Raw genomic sequence first — 23,764 nt, 5'->3', positions numbered from 1 at the left:
TTCAGTAGTGATCAGAAGGTGGCAGAAAGCAAGGGCTCTTTGATTGCCAAATCTGTCCAAAAACACGCTAGAAGGGCAAAAGAGAAGGTACATAATTTGTTTACATGATGTAATGTTCAGTTTTAGCATGATTTTTTTTTAATAAAAATTTGCAATATTAATTAAATAAACAATTTTTTTAGGCTCGCTAAATTAAAGAGAAAACTCAGTGTTTTGCTCATCACTGATTCTTGTTTCTGAAATAGTTTGAATTCTGAAATCTGACATGTTCAATAAGTAAAAATGATTTTTATTAATAACCCTTAAGAGAATAAAAAAAGGATCCCTAAACGTAAAAGTTCAGTAAAGGAACAATTATTTGAGCTGTCTTATTGTTTTACAGACCATTTTATGATTTTTGTGATTAAATTGACTTTTTCCCTTAAATTTAAAATCTTTTCTTATTTTTAAATTATGATGCCCCACAGCAGGGAATAAACTGGTTATTTCAGTTTAAAAGTAGCTCTTATTCTGTCTCAAGCTGATTATTCCTAAAGCAGTGTCATTAATTAAATCACAACTAACAATTTGAAAACAATGTACTTTCGTGCTTATTAATTTATTTTCTATGATTGGTATTAAGAAAACAAAACTTATATGGTAACTATATTATATTTCTGTAAGTTCTTTAAAATATTAGCTAGTATGGGTGAAAATTATACAGGAAACCTAGTAACAGACAGTAGCAGTTCTTAGTAAAATACTCCAAACAATAGATATTTTGAACATTGGTCTAGAACATTTTTGCAATTATTATGAATTTTATTTTTATTTGTGTAAAAATTTTGTCCTTTACCTTAATCACACTGGTTAATATCTTTTTTCATGTATTCTGTTCCAAAAGTTTTTTAAAATCATTTTCTGTTCTTTATTTATAGAAGGTAGAGGATAAGTTTTCAAGGTTTACTGGCTAGTCATTATACATTCAAAGTCTGTATTTATTTTATTAAGTGTGCACCCATTAGTGCCAGTTTCATATATAATGCAAATCAAAGTATTTTTGAATTACGTAATTTTAAAATGTTTTCATAAAACAGATTTAAAGAAAACATGTTTTGTTGGTGCAGTTACAGTAATTGGTGTTGACATTCGTTAGTGCATACATTAATTAATAGGCTAAATTACAATGTCATAAAGAAACAGTTTCTTTACCTTGACAGAAATCTGAATATAAAAAGAGTAAACTTGTTTTGAATGTTATACCCAGCTCTTCACAACAAAATAATCATGATGAATATGTAGAGAAGATTATGGGAAGTGATCCATCAAAGATTATCTAATCTGCTGAAGAAATCCTTTGCTGGAGCAATTATTTTATTTTTAATTGGTATTGTGCTAAAGTGAAATAATTCATTGACAGAATAATAAACATATTATACACATGCTTTTATTTACAGTTTTATGTTATTTTAGAGTAATGTGATAGACCTGGATTTTGTATGAATCAGCAGTAAATAAACAGTTTGCTGTAATACAACATTTACATTGGCTGCATATCTACAGTTATTTCTGTTTATTAATTCCTCATATTCATTTGTTTGAGAATGTAATAAAGATGACATAGATCAAGGTTCACCTTTTAGTAGAACTCTAAAATATGTTTCCACTGTATCATTAAATGCTGCTTTTATTAGCAAGTATGTTTTAAAAAAATGATCATTTTATAGGTATCCTCCACAAGATTTGAAAACATCACAGTCATTACCACTTCAGCAAGCAGATTTACGAAGTGCAGTTGATACTTCCATGTTAAAACTGAATGGTGAAACTGATCATAAAACAGTTACCGGTGGCATGGATTTACCACAAAATATGTACAAGGTAGGTAAATTTTATCTGTCAGCTTTATTATTAGTAATACTCAGCATTATATTAACTGCTTCAGTTTTTTATTTTTAGCCCTTACTCTTTATTTTATAATGCATCAATGCATCCCATGTTCAAAAACAAAAAAAGAACTAACCAATTAAAAAAATTAATTTTTTTTTTTACTTTAAGAGAAAATAAACAATTTAATTTTGAAAGGATGTGAAGTTTGTCATCTGGGACGTTTGGTACTGTGTAATGACTAGGTATAAAAATTTTAAAAATTTACAGTTACTTTTGAGATTTAATGTATTTAAAAAAAAATAATTAATATTATTCATCCTTCACTCTTTATCCTGTTGTATAAAATAAATATTATTTACAAAGTACATGAAAAAATTATTTAGTATTATTATTTTGATTTCTGAAATATAATAAAAAAAAATAAACTTATCCTGATTTTTCCTGGTCCAATCCTTTTATACATGTTAAAAAAAATTGATTCCAACATTTTGGTTGTGGTTTGACAGCAAACAGGCTATCCTTCACGACAGGCTCCTTTATGAGATGTTGGCTGAGTTGGATTAACTGAACAAAGGCTCAAGAAACGAGAAAATTTGAAAAAAAAAATATATAAAGCTACCATATTTGAAATAAAAATTTACATTGTTAAGAGGTAGGCAGGAAAAATTACAGTCTAGAAAAAATGTAGATGATGTAATCTGATGACAGAAATTAATTTCTTTAGAATCAAGAATTTTATTAGGTTTTGAGTGAAATGTAGTTTTCAAGTATGTCTGTTTTGTTGTTTCCAGATATATGCTTCATAGTGTGGCTTCAGTTATGCTTTAATTGGGACAGGCGAGTTCTTGTTGAATTTGTTTTAAAATCCTTAACCAATTTTTAAGCATAAAGCCCATCTGTTTAATTTTTTAAATAACTTTTTTTTAATTGCAGGTAAATGTTGACGATTTGAATCAACTACTGGCATACCATGAAGTTTTTGGTAAATTACAGAGTGTAGGTATGGGTATTACTGCTAATACAGCAATTACCAGTACTGGCTTACCACAGGTTACTGCTACTGGTGTTGTCACAAAACCAGGCTCTGAAGAAAGTAATTCATCTCATTCTAGTTCTCCATCACCTCCACAGCATTCTCATGTATGTGATTTGTGTGGCAAGACTTTCCAGTACAGATATCAAATGATTGTTCATAGACGATATCATAATGAAAAGAAAAATCTTGTGTGTTCAGTAAGTTTATATGATTAGTTAATATTATTAAATTAAAAATATATATGTTTGTTTGTCAAAATCTTAAATCTCCGAAATTTCTTCACAACTTTGAAATTTTGACACAACATTGCATTTGAATATGTCTGTGTTTTTATATACCTAAGATGTCACACCTGTTACCTGTGGTAAAAAAAACATGTGTAAAAAACATACCTTTTTTAAAAAAAACAGCGTGTGTTGCTGTAAAAGCAACACATGCTATACTAAATATTTTATGATTTCATTTCAGTGTTTCCGATGTATGTGTTCGCTATAGACTAAAAAATTATAGTACTGATTTATGTGTGGGGAAAAAGGGAGAAAGGAAAAAATAAGAAAAGGGAAAGATTGAAAAAGGTAAAAGGGAAAAATGGGGAAAGAAAATGGAAAGGGGAAAGGAGAAAAGAGGAAGGGGAAAAAGGAAATAAGGGAAATAAAAAATGGGGGAAGGAAAGGAAAAGGGTATATAGTAAAAATGAAAATGGGGGAAAGGTATAAAGGAAAGGTTAAATTTTGTGAAGTTCCATAATGTTCATTTTTGATTGTTTTATCAAACTTTCAATCGTGTTCATTTAATCTATGTATCTATATATATATATATATATATATATATATATATATATACATATACACACACACACGCACACACACTCAAATCTAGCAATAGCAAAGCATTGCTGGGTCTGCTAAGTATTATATAAAATATAAACCATCAAAATATGTACGTAGAATTTATTAATAATAATAATGATTTTTTTTTTTCTAAATAATTAAAACATATTAAACATTGATTTATTAATTATCAATTCCCTCATTAATAGCATTCTGTTGCCCTGTTTCATTTACTTGATAGATTTTTACAATGAAAAAAAGGTGATGTCTGAATATCAACAAATGAACAGCCTATATATAAACAAAATTCACCATTTGAGAAATGTTTTTCAGTTCTTAGATCATCTTCAATTTTGATTTTCATTTGAAAGATACATTAAAAAGTAGGTTATCGAATACTGTTTTTAAGAAAGTTGGATTCAGAAATCAAGGGAAAACACTGAATCACCGAGAGGAAATGTAGCAGATCCGAGAAAATGAAATAACTGGAATGAATTAGCCATAACAATTTTTTTATAGTGCAAGGAAATGGTAAGAAATGGAAACCATTTCAGTAAGGTGATACAGTTGAGGCAAGCAACCCCTTCCAGTTGAATAAATTTTCTTTGAACTTTTTGTAAAAAATTACTTTTAATTTCTAGGTTGTGATCACATCTTTCATTAATTTGTACAATGGCTTTATATCATTTAAAAAGTTTTAACTTATTGTAAATCACACATATTATCTCCATTTACAGTAGTCACCCAAAGTTTCAATACCATTTTAGATTATTTAAACTGTGCATAAACAAACTTTTTAAAATGGAATTTTAAGAAATGTTGGAAGATATTTCAAGCAGTCTTATGAGGGGTGACAGGAAAAGCTGCAGGAATTTTCACGCTTCCCTTATGAAGGAATAATATATTTTTACATTACATTTATTTAAGTTTTGAGAACTGAAAAGACTATTTACTAGCTTCTAACTATTATTTAATAGTTGCGATACTGTATCATGTATTAAAATCATAGAAATACTTAATAGTCAAATGGAAATGAAAGATGATTTCAGAAAGTGCAGATATATTTTTAAATATAATTTTGCATTATATATTTAATTTATTTTTAATTTTTTTTTTTATTTGGTTAATTAAATTATTTTTATTGTTCCCTTCAGTTTTGAATATGCTAGTTTTAATGTATAAAATAAGGAGTCTTAACATCACTTTCAAATTTTAGAAAGTGATGTAAATTTTAGAAATTCTTTGAAATTTGCTTACAGTTTCTCCAGGTTCTTCTTACTGCCTTTCTAATAAAATACACATTAAATAAACATTGATCTTTTATTTGATTGATATTGCTTGTTATATTTAATACTGATATGTACTTATCCAAAGTTAAATGTTTTTGGTTTTTTGATAATTTTTACTTTCCCGGCTATAGCGATATATGTGTTATAGCTAGCTTCATCCATTAAAATATGAGAGAGTAGTTAGTAATGTGTTTGCTTTCAAAACTTATTTTTTCATTGGAATCTTCAACATTTCACAGTTTTACTTCATAGATCAAGAAAGAAGAAAAACACAAAAGTGTAAGAGAAATAAGGGAATTTACAACTTAGGAGCCTTATTTTTATGTTCACAGATAATCTCAGTTCTTAAATATCTTCAAAATTTTAATGAAGATAACTATTGTGTAGTTTTTTTAATAGTGAATTATATTTGCAGATCTCCATTATCAGTAACCCAAACAAAATATTTATACTGTTCCTAGATACTTTTCAGCCTCTGTGCCATGAGCAATAGCATCTCAGCCTTTCATTTCGAGGTGCTTGTCAGGCGTGGCATTTCACATTCCTCAAAATTGTCATTTCATTTCATCGTTTGAAACAATACTTAACAGTGGTCTAGGAGGCTAAAAAAAGATACACATACATATGAGATCTGTAAAAAAACTAATGAGACTGGTTCCGAAAAACTTTTTATTTACAATCCAGTTATATATGAACTCTTATCACCTTCCAATAATTCCCTTGGTAAGCCACGCAACGCTTCAAATGGTTTTCCCACTCTTCATAGCAGTGTTAGAACTCAGAAACCAGAATATCCTTCAGATGGTCAGCTACATTTTTCTCTATGTTTTCTACTGTTCCAAAATGGTGTCCTTTGAGATGTTTTTCTAAAGTCAGGATCAGGAAAACGTCGCAGTGACTCAAGTCAGATGAATAAGATGGTTGAGCAACTATAGGAATGTTTTTCTTTGCCAAAAAGTCATTAATTGAGAGTGCAGTGTGACAAGGTGCATTGTCATGATGCAGCATCCATTGTCTTTGAAGGCTGGTCTCACAATGGCCAACTGTTTTCCGCATTCTTTCAAGAATTTCTTGGTAAATTTATTGATTTACAGTCTGTCCTGTAGACAAAAACTCCAAAAGTCTCTGATTCACTCAAATTGTTGTCCATCTTTGACATTAACAGTCTTCCAGAGTGTGGAATGTCCGCAATTGATTCCCAGCCATCTGAAAATGCTTTAATCCACCTAAAAACTTGAGCTCGTGACAGAGCATCATCTCCATATGCCCTTTTCAATTTTTAAAAAGTTTCAGTAGCATTCTCACAGAGTTTGACACAAAACTTGATAGCACAACGTTGTTCATAATTAGTATAACTCATTTTTGTAATGCACAACAAAAACTATTTTCACGAAAGTTTGTTTACATCTCACTGTTTACATCTCAACAATAGACTAGAAATATTAATACCTAATGTAAATCAGGTCTTCATATAACCATATGTTTACTAGTAACTTTAGAGTGTTGCCACTTAGGCTGCCCAAAAAAACTAGTCTCATTACTTTTTTTACAGACCTCATATATATTTAATTTATTATCTTGTGGTTTATGGCACTGTTGTTAATATTTTCCAAATTAAATTAATAATCATAAACTTTCTTTTATTGCAGTTATACTTAACTATTGTTACAGTAGCTTGTTTTTTGCTTCTTTTTTCATTTTAATCTTCATTCCAGTCAATAAATCATTACTAGAGTGACAAGTTGAAATAACTACATATATGTAAACACAAAAATTTTTTATCAAAAAGTAGTTTATAAAATTAGGATACATTAATGTCAGTCTGTTTTTTTTTTTTTTAAATTAAATAATTACTGATGAAATTTAGTATCTTGTCACTATTAATTTTTTGTTTTCAGTATGTATTGTGTGGACTGACTATGAATGTGTGTTATGTCTGTTATCTGTTTAATACTATCTGTTAAATACTATCTATATGTATAATGATTTATTAATAATATAGTTTGTGTAATGTAATATAATTGTGCAGTACATTTTTTTTTTTTACATTGAATTAAATCTACAACCTACAGCTTGTACATATTTTTATCTAGATTGTATGACTATATTAACTTTCTTTTTATACTTCATTTACTTGATGTTCTTCAAAATTTAATACACCATTATCATGAAGTATCTAGAATTATTATAGTCACAAACAAATGATGCTACAAAAATATTTGTTTAGAACTATGTTAACAATAAAGAAACAAAATGCAACCTTAATGGACTCTTTGTAATACTTAATTTATGTTTGATAACTTTTAGTCTTTGAAGGATACAACATTTTATTCTAAAATAACGTTATAATGATATTTACTAATTACATTAGCTTATTTAATTAATATTCTTAGATATTTACAGGAAGAAAATAAGATGGAAACAATACCTTGCCTAGTTTATTTATTTTTCCTGGAAAATTTTAGACAAATCTATATATAGAACACTTCAGATATAATTTTCTTTTAAGTTACATCTCCCTCTTTATAAATTAACTGATAAGTAAAGTGTTGTAGTTAAAAACTGTGATCAGATTCTGAGTAAGTTAGTAAAAAAAACCCATCCCGTAATGATTAGCAGCTTGGTTGTTATTTGTTTGAGTGTTGGGCTAAATTTTTATTATATCTGTTCTATAATAAAAACATGTTATTTTGTAATAAAGATCTGTTTTGTATGACCATTAAATTAACTGTAAAGTATAAACAGTTCTAAAATTTACTTCTGTGTTCAACTTTTCTGGATAAACATTACTTACTTATTGCTTAATTAATGACCATAACAGTTGTTGAAATTAAAAATGCATTTCCATAAGCGATTCAAATTAAATGATTACTGTAACATTAATTAAAAATTAGAATGTAATACACTAAAGCTAACAATAGTCTAATTAATATAAATTGTGTGGTATAGAAACTGTAGATGCATTTATTAAATTAGTAGTGATTGGGCTAGCATATTATTTATGGGGTTGCTTTTTTCAATGTAATATTTTTGGATTTTTATTTCAGGTATTTGCCAAGGAACTTAATGGTGAATTGGGAAAACCACAGCCAAATAAACCTCATGCTTGTACTATCTGCACCAAGTCATTCGGACGCAAAGAACACTTAGAAAATCATTTACGATGCCATTCAGGAGAAACACCATATAAATGTCAGTACTGTGGTAAAAGTTTTACTAGAAAAGAGCATTTAGTTAATCATGTAACTGTTCATACTGGCGATACACCACATCGCTGTGATATCTGCAAAAAATCTTTTACAAGAAAGGAACATTTTATGAATCATGTTTTATGGCACACAGGTGAAACTCCACATACTTGTACTGTATGTGGTAAAAAATATACTCGTAAAGAACATCTTACAAGCCATTTACGATCACATACTAATGATACACCTTTTAGGTGTGATATATGTGGAAAGTCATTTACTCGTAAAGAACATTTTACAAATCATATTATGTGGCATACCGGAGAGACGCCACACCGTTGTGATTTTTGTTCTAAAACATTTACAAGAAAAGAACATCTTTTGAATCATGTTCGACAGCATACTAATGAATCTCCTCATCGTTGCGGTTTTTGTACAAAAACATTTACACGTAAGGAACATCTAGTTAATCATGTAAGGCAGCATACTGGTGAGACACCTTTCCATTGTCAGTATTGCCCAAAAGCATTTACTCGTAAAGATCACCTTGTTAATCATGTACGACAGCATACCGGTGAATCTCCACATAAATGTATGTATTGTACAAAAAGTTTTACTCGTAAAGAACATCTAACAAATCATGTAAGACAGCATACAGGTGAATCACCTCATCGTTGTACATTTTGCACAAAAAGTTTTACTAGAAAAGAACATCTTACAAATCATTTACGTATTCATACAGGAGAATCGCCATACCGTTGTGAATTTTGCCAAAAAACTTTTACAAGAAAGGAACAATTAAATAATCATCTTAAACAACATGCTTTGGAAACTGATTATAATTGTAATGTTTGTTCAAAACCATTCATTAAAAAGGATAATTTAATTGATCATATGCGAAGTCACACAGGGGAAAGACCATTTATATGTGCGGAATGCGGCAAGTCGTTTCAGTTAAAAGGTAATTTAATGTTCCATCAGCGTTCACATACAAAAAATGGACCGCAAGAGAGACCATTCCAATGTGATCTTTGTCCGAAAGATTTTACATGTAAAGGTCATTTAGTATCGCATCGAAGAAGCCATAGTAACGAACATAAAGTTTGCCAACATTGTGATAAAACATTTAATGAGCGTGCAGGTCTTTTGAAGCATTTGAAGAAGTACCATCCAGATGGTACAGCTGGAATAACACAGAATAATACAACGAACCCACCATCTGCCCGTCCTCCAGCAGCAGCTCCACAACCTCCTTTACTTGGTATTCCTGGACCTCCTCCTCCCCCTCCATTACATCCTGTTATTGTAGCCCAAGTTGCAACATCACCTCAACCTAATATACTGGCCTCTTATTAGGAAGAAATAGTATTATTGATGTATAGTAATTATTTTTATAACAGTATTTTCTATAAATTTTCTTTATTATTGTATAGTACAGTTTAACATGCGATGATTTTTAAAAAACGTGAAAATTACTTTTTCTTAGTGTGTAATGAATGCAGTAACCTTTGTAGTCTATATACTGTGTATAGCAACATTGTTTTGTTCAGTCAAAAACATATATAATGATAACTGTTGCTCCTGTTTAATTATGATGTCCTTTCTGGCTACTGACCATAACTGAATTATAGTTGTAATTCACATTGACCAATAAACAGTGCATTTTTCACCCTGTGGGTGACTTTTATAAAGTTAAAACATACTTTCTTTGTTCTTATATAAAATGTATATACAGGCTGATAATGAACTGCATGGCAATCTCTCGAGAAACGATTCTGTAGCTAAAAATAAGAAAAAAAATTTGAATAAGCATGATCCAAAAATTCTTTGTTAGCAAGTTACAGCTAGCAAATGATTTTGCCTGGATTTCTGATCCATCAGTAATATGCGGCCACATTGAAATTCACAAGGTATAAATTACGATGCAGATTTGGTAGTCTTGAAAATTTGATGACTGAAAATTCATTTTCTAACTATACATAAGCAAATTTATTTTGTGTAGTTGAAGATTTTGAATGACCCTCAGAAATGCTAAAATTGTACCAAACATTTGTTGTTTGTAATTTGCCGATTGGTCTGGGCAATTTAAGCAAGATTTAAGTTTTTTGAACACTGAAATTTAAAATTTTAACACAATTTTCCTCAATCTTGTAAACTTATAAAACTACATCAGCCTTTGCATTATGAAATTTAAGTTTTAACTGGGTCGCATTTTTTCAGGTATATTTTTTAATTTTCTAATTTTGTCTTTTAAACAAGTACAGGAAGAATTTTATTATTTACTTCACAGAAAAAAATTCCAATTCCCACTTTTCTTGGAAGTTTCTGTGTTTGTCAGCAATTTTTCATCTATTTTTACTACCACTTGGTTTCGATAGACACGCTGAATACAAAGACTGAAATAAATGAATGATTGTTAAAATTGTTTAAAATAATAGAACTTTTTAATAAATAATATAATCTTAATAAAGTGTTCTCCAAAAGAAAAATAAAACCTGTCTTACACCCACAAAACAAATCAGTTTGTTCAAGACTATTGACTAGACTACTGGTCTGGAATGTGGTAGTCTACTGCTAAAATATTTACTGCTAGTGGGAGAGAATTTGTATGCCTGTGTGGAAGGCGACATTACTTTTTATATCATTATATTGGCTGAGCCTGGGCCACACAAATAATCTGAAGGCCTCATGCAACCCGCAGGCCATGAATTTGAATGCCTGATGTAAGGTAACAAAAACAATATTAATATAACAGCATAAACGTACACAAAATAATCTGAACTTCATTTGCAACATCAGCATAAAGAGGTTATATATTTTTTAATATTACAAGACTGTAGGGAACAGCTGATTGCAAGGACACCAGTAAATGCCAAATGTAAAAGTAATGAAAATAACCCCGATTTCACCTTGTATGTCATACGTTAATTATTAAAATAACAAATTTGTTAATGTTAACAAATATATAAAGACACAGTGGGTTTCTGCAAATTATAAATACTATTCAGTAATAAATACATTGGACATACTGAATTTTGTTGCAGTACAAATTGACCAGAGGTAGTGAAGTTAATTTTTCCTTCATTTTCCTTTTGGCACATTGTGGCTTCTGGAAAATAACATGATTTTTACATGCTATTTTAAGGGAATTAGGGAAATAAATTGTAAGTAATTTTCTTCAAAAGATGGACATAATGAGTTTTGGAACTGAACAACTTGGTAAACATATTTTTTCTATCACGCTTAACAGTCCCTACACTACAGGTATTGTTTACCAATAATTTTTTATTAAGGTTTGGTGAGCTATACCAGTTAGTTGTCTAAGAACAACTAGTGTAGCTCACCATCCTTGTTTTGGTTAATCCTTTGAAATTCTATCACTATAGCTTCACTAGCCAGCATTTCATTATGCTCACCATCTTGCCCACAATATACCGAAAATTTCCAGCAGTAGCCGGATTCTGATTCATTCAATTTATAAAATTTGATACCAAAACGTGCTCTCTTAGCCTTGTTGAATTGGATATAGCACAACCTACCTCTACATTCCATAAGGCTTTCATCGATACATATTCTTTCTTTGGGGATGTAAACCTGGAATTTTATATTCAAATATTCTGTGATTGGTCTAATTTTTTTTATCAACAACAAAAATGTAGATATGCACAAATATTGATATTTACTAATTGATACAAAGCGTTTGAATGGCATTATTTCCTTATACATATGAGTATGGATTATAGCTCATTATACCAATAATGCCGCAATTTTGGTGTAGGATATTGCAACATTAGTATAATTGGGCAAAATAATTTTTTAGCTCGTCCACTGTAACATCAAACCACAGATAAATATTTTCATTTCTTACAGGCCTATTGTTTGAGAGAAATCGAGAGTCTGGCCTGAGGTAGTGATTTGAAAAGGAATTAAAAAAACACTAAACGTCAGTTAAATTAAATTAAAACTCAGTTATTAGGTTATATAGTCAAATGTAGACACAAAGAAAAAATAATTTAATATATATATGTTAGATTATAAATTCAATGATAGCAATTACAAAAAAATATATACACTTGAAAACAGCTTAAGTCATTTTGAAACACAAAAAAAAAGTAACTAAGAATTGAATTAAGTTCTTTTTTTTTATAACCAAATAAACAAAACTGAGAATGTGTCCATGGTTACACTACACTTCTTTTTTTTACTTGAAAGCAGATGATAAAGAATGTCTTCAAACGGTGACTAAATATCATATTTTGTAAATGAATAAGTTAGTACTATCTTACACATGACTGAGATCAGGTGAGAGTTAATTTACATGCAGTTACGACATGAGTTACCATGTGGTTTACATGAAACAATATTTGTATTTTAGAACACTATTAAATTAAAGATGGCTCTTAAACAACGCTGTGTCTGCGACCAAAAACTGAACATTCTCCCCCGGCAGTCAGCAATGGAGTTGTTGACGATTTTCTGTTAGCACAGAAAAATTTTATTAGTGTTATCAGGGTTGGGGGCAGATGGGCAAGAGAGCAAGCTTTGTGATAGGTCTTGTAAGAGTAGAGATAGCGGTTTTAATTGTAACGACTTGAGTGAGCCCATACTTCCCACGGTGAAGAGAAGAACATGAGCAAGCAGCCATTTTGAAGGGGGATACCGCTCATCTGTGAGCAGGACCAAGGAGCCAACTGAGATATCGTGAGTAGGATGGTGCCACTTGGAGATGGACTGCTGCTGCTGAAGATAACTAGATGACCAGGCCTTCCAGAACGACTGTAAATGTTGTAGAATGAGCTGCCATCGTGTAAGTCTAGAGATTGGAAGCTGGTGCAGAGAAGGTCCTGGTACCGTAATGGGAGCTTCCCCAATGAGAAAGTTACCTGGTGTGAGCGTCGAGAAATCGTTTGGGTCCTCTGAGAGTGGTTCGAGCGGCCAAGAGTTGAGTACGGCCTCAATTTGTGTTAAAGGCGTGCTGAGCTCCTGATATGTGAGCACAACATCCCGACTGTGCGAGCAAGGTGAAACTTCACTGATTTCACGGCTGCTTCCCACTTTCCTCCAAAATGGGGAGCACCAGGAGGATTGAACGACCACTGAATGCCATCGTTGAGTAACACAGATGATAGAGCTGCATATTCCAGTGTCCCTCAAGAAAATAGCCATATTAGTTGTTGATCCGCTCCAACGAAGTTGGTTTGACAATCAGAATATAAAGACTGACAGTGACCTCGACGCGAGATGAACAGACGGCACAGTTAAAAATGAAAGAGCAAACCGCCGCGCGGCCACCAAGAATCCAAAAGCGACGACGAAGTTGAGCTAAAGTGAGCTGAGTTCCTCCATGGAGAGTCTGAAGATGAGGATCCTGGATAAGCAGTTGAGAGAGTCGAGCATGACGAAGCAGTATGATGGCTTGCTTGGCATCTTCCCCGATGAAAGCATACTGAGCAAAACCTGAGCATACTGAGAAAACTGAAGAAACCGAGCAAACTGAGAAAACCTCGAGCAGTAGAGAAAACCGAGAAAGAGAGCAGAGAGTAAGAGACCTTATAGAGCGAGCAAAGGAATCCAGAATCCACAAGATCTAATCCTTGGGAGATTTGGCACAAAAAGAGAAAACTGAGAAAGCCAAGTAAACTCAGAAAAACTTGAGTAGAGAAAAGGTAAGGAATTTTATTAAAATACAGCATATGAATTGCTGGAGGTGACTAAGTAAGCTGATGGTTTGAAACATGTCCAATGTTGGATGTATGATGCAGCCAAGTCATGAGCTTCAATTCAGAAGGCATTAATAAAAAGTAATTGAGGACATTCATGTACACACTGTGCATGCGAGAGCGAGAAGAAGTGACCGTGTTGAGAGAACACTGTGCAGATGAGAGAAAAGTTCGAGAAGCGGGATTAAAGAGTGAGCTGAACCAGATCAGATGAGCACCCAAACGAGACACTACGAATTCCAGTGATCAACACCAAGGACGACTGCATGTGAGGAAGATTCAGGCGTTTAGCGAGCTGTTGAGAAATTAGAGAAAGTTCTGAAGTGGAGTCCAGTAAAATTCTTACCCATGCGAGCTGTCGACGATAAGTATGCCCATGGTTAGAGCATCGAGCATCCTGGTGATTTGAATAGAGATGAGCAGGCGTGGGTTGTCGTAGCGAGCAGAGACTAATCCCCAGGCGATATTAAATAAGTCAACTGTGATCGGTAGATGGTTCTTCAATTGAGCTGCCTCGCCCTTGAGGCTGGTCCTCAGATACTGTATTTTTATAACTCTGGGCAGTTCCGTGTTGTAGGCCACTAATGAATTAAAAAGGTCCCGCAAAAAGAGCCATCCTGAGAACTGAGGTAGAGCGATGTCCAGAAGCATGCCTCTAATCGCCGGATTGTTGAACTGAGCAGAGGTGGTGTTATCCCGCCGAAACGGCTCTGAGAGGTCAACATTCTCACCCTTTTGTGTGATAGCTTGAATGAGCGAGGGCCGAGCGAGTGAATAATTAAGCATGCAGGTCTCATAAACCTTGTCCTTGACATACGCAACTTTGGTGATAACTGGATCAGTTGAACAGAGCAACATCTCGTGGAGGTCGTAGAATCGAGACCACATGGATTTCAGCAGATCTAATTTGGATTGGTATTAAGCCCCAGTTTACGCCTTTATTTCAATAATTAAATTCACAATAATTAAATTTCATGAAATTGTAAACTTATTACTACTACATTCTAAAATAAAAATCCACTAAAATAATATTGAAAAAGATCAGTTTTCTCCATCAGGATCTTCTACAATGCCTAGACTACATCTTTCATCTCTGTGGTAGTTAGGCTCCAATAAAAGTTATGAAAGACATCTGGAATCAGTGGCAATAAATCCTATAAATCTTTTTTCTTCTCAGTTGATTTGGATTCTGGCCTTGAATGTGTAATCCAACTGTAGTTTTGAAATGGTGAATTCTCTTTTAAATATTGACATTATTTTAAAAGGTGTATTTTCATCCAAAGTTTTCTTATACTGTAAGAAAGAGGTTATTTTTTTCAATTTGCAACCATTTTATCTTCTTCCATACAAATTTTTCACTGGCATCATTTATTTTTTTCATTTGTAAACCTGTTTTCAACAACTGATAAAACTCATAGAAATTTAATTTGGTCATATGATATACAATGAAAGGGTGTTTTTACAGTTTGTCAAACCAGTTGATTCCAATCATGTAAATGAAAAATTTCTACTGTCTTAATTTTCCTCTTTTTTATTCTTTTCTATCTGTGCATGTACAGAATCACACTCAATGTAAGTATGACCTGAGACTAGGAATTTGTGATCTGGTGTCTGAAAACAATCACTATTTTTTAACACCAACAAACTTGTTGCTACCATGTATCTATTTCTCTTTTGCTTCCCACAGTTATCTGAACTTATATAGTTAAATTTTTAATTTGAGAAGGCGTGCCCTGAAGGTGCTAGAGATAGAAGTGTAGCCTTGTTTTGCTACACTTCCTCCATCTGGTTTGGATCACATGTAACAATATGGCTGATACTCCTTGCAGTCGTATACCATCGAACTTTAAGTCCATAATAACCATTTGTAAACTGCAACTCCAGTTTGTAGGAGAGGTATGGGGAAACACTGCTGCATGCCAAAAGTTATGGCAGTCATATTGTCATTCCTCCATCTGGTTTGGATCACATGTAACAATATGGCTGATACTCCTTGCAGTCGTATACCATCAAACTTTAAGTCCATAATAACCATTTGTAAACTGCAACTCCAGTTTGTAGGAGAGGTATGGGGAAACACTGCTGCATGCCAAAAGTTATGGCAGTCATATTGTCATTCTCTTTGCATACTTTTTTTCAATTTTTTTTTCTGTCATAAACTAACTCTGCAAATGAATGTTGTTTGTCCAGTTCTGTTTGTAAAATATTTTTTTCTTCACCTGAAGGTATATAAATTTGCATTTTGAGTTAATTTTGACCTTTTTAATTGCAATATTTTGTTCATGAAATATTCCTTTTAAGCACTTCTGGTAACTGGTGTTTCAGTTATTTGTCTGTACTTCTGATGTGTATATGGTAATGTATAATGAGAAGGGAGATATTTTTTTCACTGTCAGGCCTGGGAGTAATGACTCTCATGTGATGTTATGGAGAGAATTTGCTGCTTAGCATGTTCCTTTACCTTACCAGATAGTTTTTATATCAGAGGATGCTTGCCCCTACAATTGTAAGGGACTAAACCCCCAAGCAAACTCTTGACTTTTTTTAAAACATTGGTAATAATAAACTTATTGGTTATGTCAAAAGTATTCATAAAACAAAGTTTACAAATTTCATTAAGATCTCAATTATTAATTTTCAAATGATGACCATAATTAACTAGATTGTTCAAAATATGCTTTGATTCAGGTGCTCTTTTTCATTGAGTGACTTTATTCTTTATCTTTAGTGTTTATCTTTAAACTTTCAATGTATGCCATTTGTTGTAAATGGTCTTCTAACTTTCAGTAATTGAGAATTGTTTGTAGAAAACTGAGTGCCAAGATCAAAAGTTTTCAAAAACAAGATAAAAAACTCTACAATCTCACAATTGCTTTACTTTTTATATTGGTTTTTTTTTTAATAATACAATATTAGTGAGCCAACTAATACAATTTTAATAAAAATATTAGTAGTCACAAAAATAAAGAATTTATTTTACAAGTCTTTATGATAGTATAACTGTAAACTATTTTTCACTGAAAAATAAAGGTAAGTCTTTCCTGCAATGTAGGAAATTAAGAAAAACATTCAGATAACAGAATTTAAAAAATAATCATTATGATTTTTATTATTAAAAGATTTCTTTAACCTATCCAAAAGTTTATAATATACAAGAAAAAAGTAAAAAAAAAATTGCTTAAAAAATAAATCTTGCTGAAAAACAGTTAAAACCTAACAAACTTTAATGCAATAGTATTGTAAAAGAATCTTCAGAAGAAAGCTACAAAATTTATTCTTAAATGTTAATACTTTATTGATATAAATCTTGAAAAATCATGATACTTTTCATCATGTAATCCAGCACTGATAGATCTTTTTTCTTTTCATTAGTAATTTTATTTGATGTATTTATTGCTGGAAGTTTATCTAAATTGATGATGTGTCAGTGACTTTTACCCTTTCTAAATACTGATTGTATTGCCCAGTATTCTAATTCATTGAATACCTGCTTTGTTAAAATTTTAGGAAGATGTTCATTAAAAACATGTAACCATGATATTTTGGCAACAACTCCAAGATCAAAAAAGTTTTCTTTTTGCATTTATATAACTTTAAAAGGTGGTGAATTTATTCTTTTTAATGTCATAACTTCTTGTACTTCATTGGGGATCATAGTTTTACATTTATGTTTCCTTTTCTCTAGGAGACCAAAATCTCTATCACATAGCATGTACTTATGACTGGATGTGAAAAATTGTATATTAGTGCTTTTAAAATACCCTTTAGCTACTAAATAGATAAGTCATCACTATCATTCGGTTCTTATTTTGCTTGACATAGTTGTCACACCATTCTTCAAGCTTTTTCTTTGCAGAAAATTGTGACTGAAAAATTTAAGAAAGCATGAGAAGATTTCATCACCTCTATGACCAGAAATTCCTTCGTGCCATATTCACATATAACTATTCTCGGAGTCACTAATATGGATGCATAAGTTATATTCGGAAAGTAGGTGCATGTAAAACATGTTGCTCTCGGTCAGTGTAGAGCAAAATAATACCTGCTATAAGTCCATTGAAATACAGCAAACATCACTTTGTGGTAACTGTGATTCATTCATATTTCTGTACATCAAATCTAAAGCTTTTTTTATGTAAAGTTAGTTCTTTCTCTGATGTAAAATTAGTTGAGATTTAAGGGAAAACTGTTTGGCAGCTGTATTTGCTACCTTTATTTTTGCATTGTATCTGTCACAGACTCTACATGTATCTGTTTTCAGGATTTCAAATGACAGCTTATGGTAGCACTTCTCTAATACATGTTGATAGACCTATAAGATACTTTTGATTAGGGAAACCTAACTTTAAATGCACAGTACATCTTATAATAATTTAAATCAGAACTAAGATACTGTTTTGTGCTTTTACTTGTTCCGTAATGGCTTTCCTGTCAAGGGAAACTGTTTATATTCTCACAAACAAGATTACAGTCTTGAGGCTTAGAATTTTTTTAAATGTTTTTGCACATCAAATATTTCTTTATGATCATAATCTAAAAATGTATTTCTACATTGCATTCTGCACATCTCAAGTTTTTTGCATTCTCTAACTTTCCACTTTCAGTTATGTATGACTTAGCTATGTTTCTACTTTTTCTAAGCCTTCTTATTTCACGGGTTATCCCATTTACACTTTTTCTTAACTTTTTTATTTTAGTTATGTCAGTATTATCAGTAACAGCAGCTGAATTTATCAGATGTGTACATACAGTGTTTAAAACTGAGGTGATTTCAGTATCTACCGATTGTTTCCCAGTTGTACATTTTCTTCTTTTCTTTGGATTATATCTCAAAATTTCATCTTCAGAATTGCTGAATAAATTTTCTAGTTCTGAAGGTGGTAACTGAGCAGGGCTGGACTTTGCAAGAGACAAATAAACATGTAACTTATAACTGACCACTAGTCAATAAACTGAGATATAAAAAAAAGCTTGTAATAGAAATGAAATAAGATTAACAGCATAAGTCAGTTTGCCTAGAATGTAAAAAATTGATTTATTCCACTTTTCAGTAATCAATGATTGTAATTATGTTCATTCCTAAAACTACTGTAAAATTTTGCAACAGTAAGAGTTAAAATAAAGCTGCCATATGTGCATATGCTAGTGTAACCTCATGTTACTAGAATTACTGCTTCAGTTTACAATATTAAACAAAAGAAATGACAGAAGATATACAGAAAAGTTTGGTAATAAATTATAATCATCCGTGTAAAGGATAGAAGAAATTTGAACTCGCTTTGATAAAAAAATATATTACAACTGTGGCTATTGTTTTGTTATTGTTAGATTTTAGGTTAACAGTGAAAAGAGCATTTGAATCACTGATTTGAGAAAGGGCATCAGTCACAAAATCTTAATTTTTCAATAGAGTAAAAAAATGTTATTGGAACATTTAAATGACTTAATTAGCATAAATGGATGTTTTACAAAATTCTTTAGTGTAAAGAAGTACAGTGGCTTTTTGCTGAAATAAAAAAAATTTGAGTATACTGTCCTAGAATTTTCCTAGAATTTTCCAACTTGTGCCCTTTCTCAAACAAATGTGAATTTAGAAGAACATCAGAAGAAAAAATGATTGTTCAACGACTAAAATGTTAGAATATTATATTTCAGTCTAAAAGATTACTCAAATGATATGGTAGATAATAAATTTAGTTTAAAATTTTTTTAAGTTCTTTGCCTAATACCTCAATGTCATTTTCTTCAAACATATCACCTTTTCCATAAGTTGAAGGCATACTTCAACTGATAAGAGAAAAGGGGCATGAGTCATATGACTGGTGCCTTTTCTCAAACCAGCATTATTGTTATGTTATTATATCTAGGTAACCATTACAATGACTGATGTCATTTCTCGGCACAATATGCATTCTCTTAAATTCTTTCTCATAGCAAAAAAGCTGATTTTTTACATTTTGTGACTGATGCTCTTTCTCAAATCAGCGATTCATTTAAGCTCTTCACTAGACTATAGACTTCAGAATAATATTCATTTATTATTAAAAGCATTAGGTTGCTTTTTCTGTAACCAAAAACTAAACTAAACTTAACTATAAATAATGATTGTAAGTAGAATTATAATTACCTCTTGAAACAGAATCTGAATCATCTTTACACATTCCCATAATCAAACTTGTTTAATGTTGAACAACTTGAGAAATAATTATTTACAATCTAGTAGTATCTAAATGGCTTCCAGTTTTTAACAAATGACATTAATATTGCTGAACACACTTCAGAAAATATCTAGCAGGTAAATCACTAACACAGATCATTAAAACAGTCAGGTAAACATACAAACCAATCACAAAGATAGCCTCAATACAAATTTTCTGAGATATATATCAATTTAGATTTTTGTTCAAGAAGGTATATGTTGACTGACATATATCATTATTCATCAATTTTCAAAACAAGTAAATTACCTCTATATCAAAGTATCTTTAGTGTTAATATATTTTTAACAAGACAAATGACAAATATCTCTTTCTCAAACATAGAAGACAACTTCATTTTCAAGCTGTGAATCACATAAACTCTATTTCACTGAAAAAGTGACATATATCCCTTACCTTGGCAACACAGATGTATGAGGTTCCAAAATTACCAAATTTTGTTTTCTATAACCAAGTTTTGTTCTTTGATCATTTTTAATATTTGGTGTTATACAGTATTATTTTTAATAGTAATCATGATAATAGTATTATCATGTTGACTTTAACATTGTGTGTTTCAGTTTTAACATTGTGATGTTTACATCTCAGTAACATAATTTTTAGTTGAGAAAAAGTAATTTTCAAAGGTGATAATTTTTTTACAATTTCTTAAAGATTTATATATTTTTTTGTGAAACAGTTTTTTTATTGTACTTTTACAAAAGTTCTAACATAGATTAATGAAAATATTTAAATATTTTTGTTTAACATTCATTATTCTAAAAAATAGAAATGTTTTTAACAAGTTAGAAAATTATATTTAAAAACTTATAAGTGATATACTTCAAGAAACAGTTATAATGTATAAATGAACTTTTATATATGTATTTATCTAATGCTGTTTTGTTTGCAACTTTTAACCTGTCTCTTGAATCAAATTTATAATTTTTCATGTTAGTAAGTTTTTTAATTGCACATCAGGAATATTTACACGGTATAACCTTTCTTTGCTTCATCTCTTTTTCCATTAGTACTTTTCATAGCAGAGAATTTGAACTTAATAAAAATGAAGTTAAAATATAATTTTAATTAGTTAAAAATGTTGTAATAGGTTGAGAAGCTTTCAATAATTGAAAGTGCCAGAATAAGAAAGAAAGAGATAAAATAAAGAATGGAAATCAGTATGTAAGAGAAAAATCAACAAGAAACAACAAAAAATTCTTTCTAGAAAGTACTTCTTGTATATTGAAGACAGTTGGACAGTAGAAATCATTAAAATGTAATTATTTATTAGTAGTATTTTAAAATATTAATAAAGCGTATCACTTAATTTGTGATTAACCTGACAGGCTTGTGAACTTTCTTATATTTTTTTTTTACAATTAATCACATTATTTTTATATATATTTATTTCAGTTTCTATCGATAACATATCTGTAATTCTTTAATTTATATTAAGAATAATATTACATGTGTATTAATAATTTGCTAAATTTTGTATTGTGCAATTAATTATAATAATTGTCTTTAAAAATTGCTTTTTGTGTGATATGTCTTAAAACATCCTTTTAAACTGGCCTCCTGAAAGGAGGCCAGTAAATATTCTCCTTCTTTTTCCTTTCTTATTCCACATTATATGTTTTCTTTGTGATAATGTACTTGTAGATATTAATGAAAGTGTGAAAAATGTTTCTCAAGTTTTGTGGATGATAATGGGATCTGTATATTCCATTCAGTAATAATAATAATAATTATTATTATTATTATTGATATACAGTTATCATTTTACCTTCTACCCAAAAGTTTTAAGGAAAGTGATGTTGAAAAATTTTCTTAAAATTTTTAATAATTTGCATTACAAAAAATTTTTATTGGCAACCTGTAACAGATTTGTAGCTTTAATGTATTTTTGATGGATTATTTTTTGTCGTAATTTGGTTTTCAATGTTTTTAAATGAATAATAATTGTAGAATTAAATAATAGTAGAATAATAATTATTGTAGAATTAAAAAATGTATAGGTGGAAATTAATATTTTTATAAATTGGTATTTATGATTATATCAAAATATGTATAAATTATTATTCAGATTATGTTAAAAATTTTGATATTTGTAAAAAAAATTAAAATAAGTTTAGAAATTATATTGAAGATTTTATGGAACCTATGTTTAAAATATATTCAGTGATACGTATAAATATTACTTCATGAAGTTGAAAGGTGTTATTAGGTAGGTAGAATGTTAACATTCTACCTTACAGTGCAAATTTAAAACAGATGTTCAGCTAAACAAAACATCTTATCTCATGAAATGCTCATTATGATACATTAGATACTTTAAAATTCTTTGCTTCTTTCTTTAACAGTTTGATTTTTCTGGTGGCACAATATGTTGAAGTTAATTATTTGTTACCCATACAATATACAGTCATCCAATAGAAAATTGTATACATTATTGATTGATGTTGATAATTTAATGAGGTAGTTTTTAAAAATTATATTTGAAAAAAAAAAACTTTTACACAAAATTTTTACACAACACTTAACAGCTTTTGGTATTTTTATATGATTTTACTTCTTCCTGCATTCAAGGTAAGAGAGAAATTATCTGATTAGTGTATACGAAGAGTACCCAAAAATAACAGGAATTATTATTTTTTTAAATTTTTTTTTTTTTTTAAATTAAATCGTCTGTAAAAGCACTTCATTACATCTAATAGGTTTATCCAAATGTTTCTCTATAGCCCAAAACAATTTGTGTACTCTTCACTTGTTATGCCTTTTGGCACTGTTAATTGGAATTAACAGCATTTGCTGTTATTTTGCAACTTCTAGGTAAAATTGTTGGTTCTTTGGTGGTTTCAAATTTTTTTGATATTTTCATTGGTTCAAACATTTATAGAACACCCAATCATTGATCTTTAATCAATATTTCTCTTCATTTGAAGTAAGAAAACCACATTTAAGCATGTGTTTTGCTCATCATGATTCTTTGTAGGCTTTTTGATTCATTTCAAGAGTTTCTACCATGTTTTTTTCCTATAAGGAAACTATGATTTTCAAGCTTTTCTACATTTTTTATATTTGATCACAAAAATTTTGTTTTTAGTTTTTGAAATGTTTTTTTCTAGCTAAGACATTTTTTCCTCAATTCAGCTATTTCTTCTGCCCACCAGTATGTTAGTTGTTGAGTACTTATAGGGGTTTTCCTTCTGGGCATGGCCACATCACATGCTAGACTAATTTTATTTATTGTGGATTTTGTGCAAATCTGAAATGAATTATCGTTTTTTAACCATCCCATCTTGTCTTAAACAAGATCAGTTAGATCAATTACTGAACCAGTAATTCTCCTGGAGAAGGGAAACTCACACAATTATTAAGTATGGTTAGGTCATTTTTTGCCAAGAATTCCAAAACAAGTGTACTCTTTTGTCCATTTTTACTGATTTCAATCCAAGGATTTACTACTGAAGTCTCCACTGATAAATATTTCTCCAGACATCAGTTTTAAGCTTCCTTGTAAGTCACATAATTCTTTAGAAAATTTTTCATATTTTCATTTGGCAACAGTAACTACAACAGATTCGTATTCCTGTTACTTCTATCAAAGTGTATCCCACAGCAGACTTTCA

At 30.4% G+C, this 23,764-nt stretch overlaps 1 protein-coding gene across 1 annotated transcript in view; it reads left to right on the top strand.

Moving 5' to 3' along the window:
• Window positions 1–22,011, top strand: part of LOC142329877 (uncharacterized) — a 43,778-nt gene extending 21,767 nt beyond the window's left edge. Inside the window, exons 8-11 of the mRNA XM_075374766.1 lie at window positions 1,707–1,860; window positions 2,803–3,102; window positions 8,072–12,155; window positions 21,241–22,011. Coding sequence (XP_075230881.1) covers window positions 1,707–1,860; window positions 2,803–3,102; window positions 8,072–9,568 — 1,951 coding nt within the window. The 3' untranslated portion in view covers window positions 9,569–12,155; window positions 21,241–22,011. The remainder of the gene's footprint in view (window positions 1–1,706; window positions 1,861–2,802; window positions 3,103–8,071; window positions 12,156–21,240) is intronic.
• The last annotated feature ends 1,753 nt before the right edge of the window (window positions 22,012–23,764 follow it).

The sequence above is a fragment of the Lycorma delicatula genome, chromosome 9, assembly GCF_047948215.1.
Source record: "Lycorma delicatula isolate Av1 chromosome 9, ASM4794821v1, whole genome shotgun sequence".
Lineage (NCBI taxonomy): Eukaryota > Metazoa > Arthropoda > Insecta > Hemiptera > Fulgoridae > Lycorma > Lycorma delicatula.
Note: the sequence above shows the minus strand (reverse complement) of the source record. Positions and strands in the feature narration are given on the sequence as shown.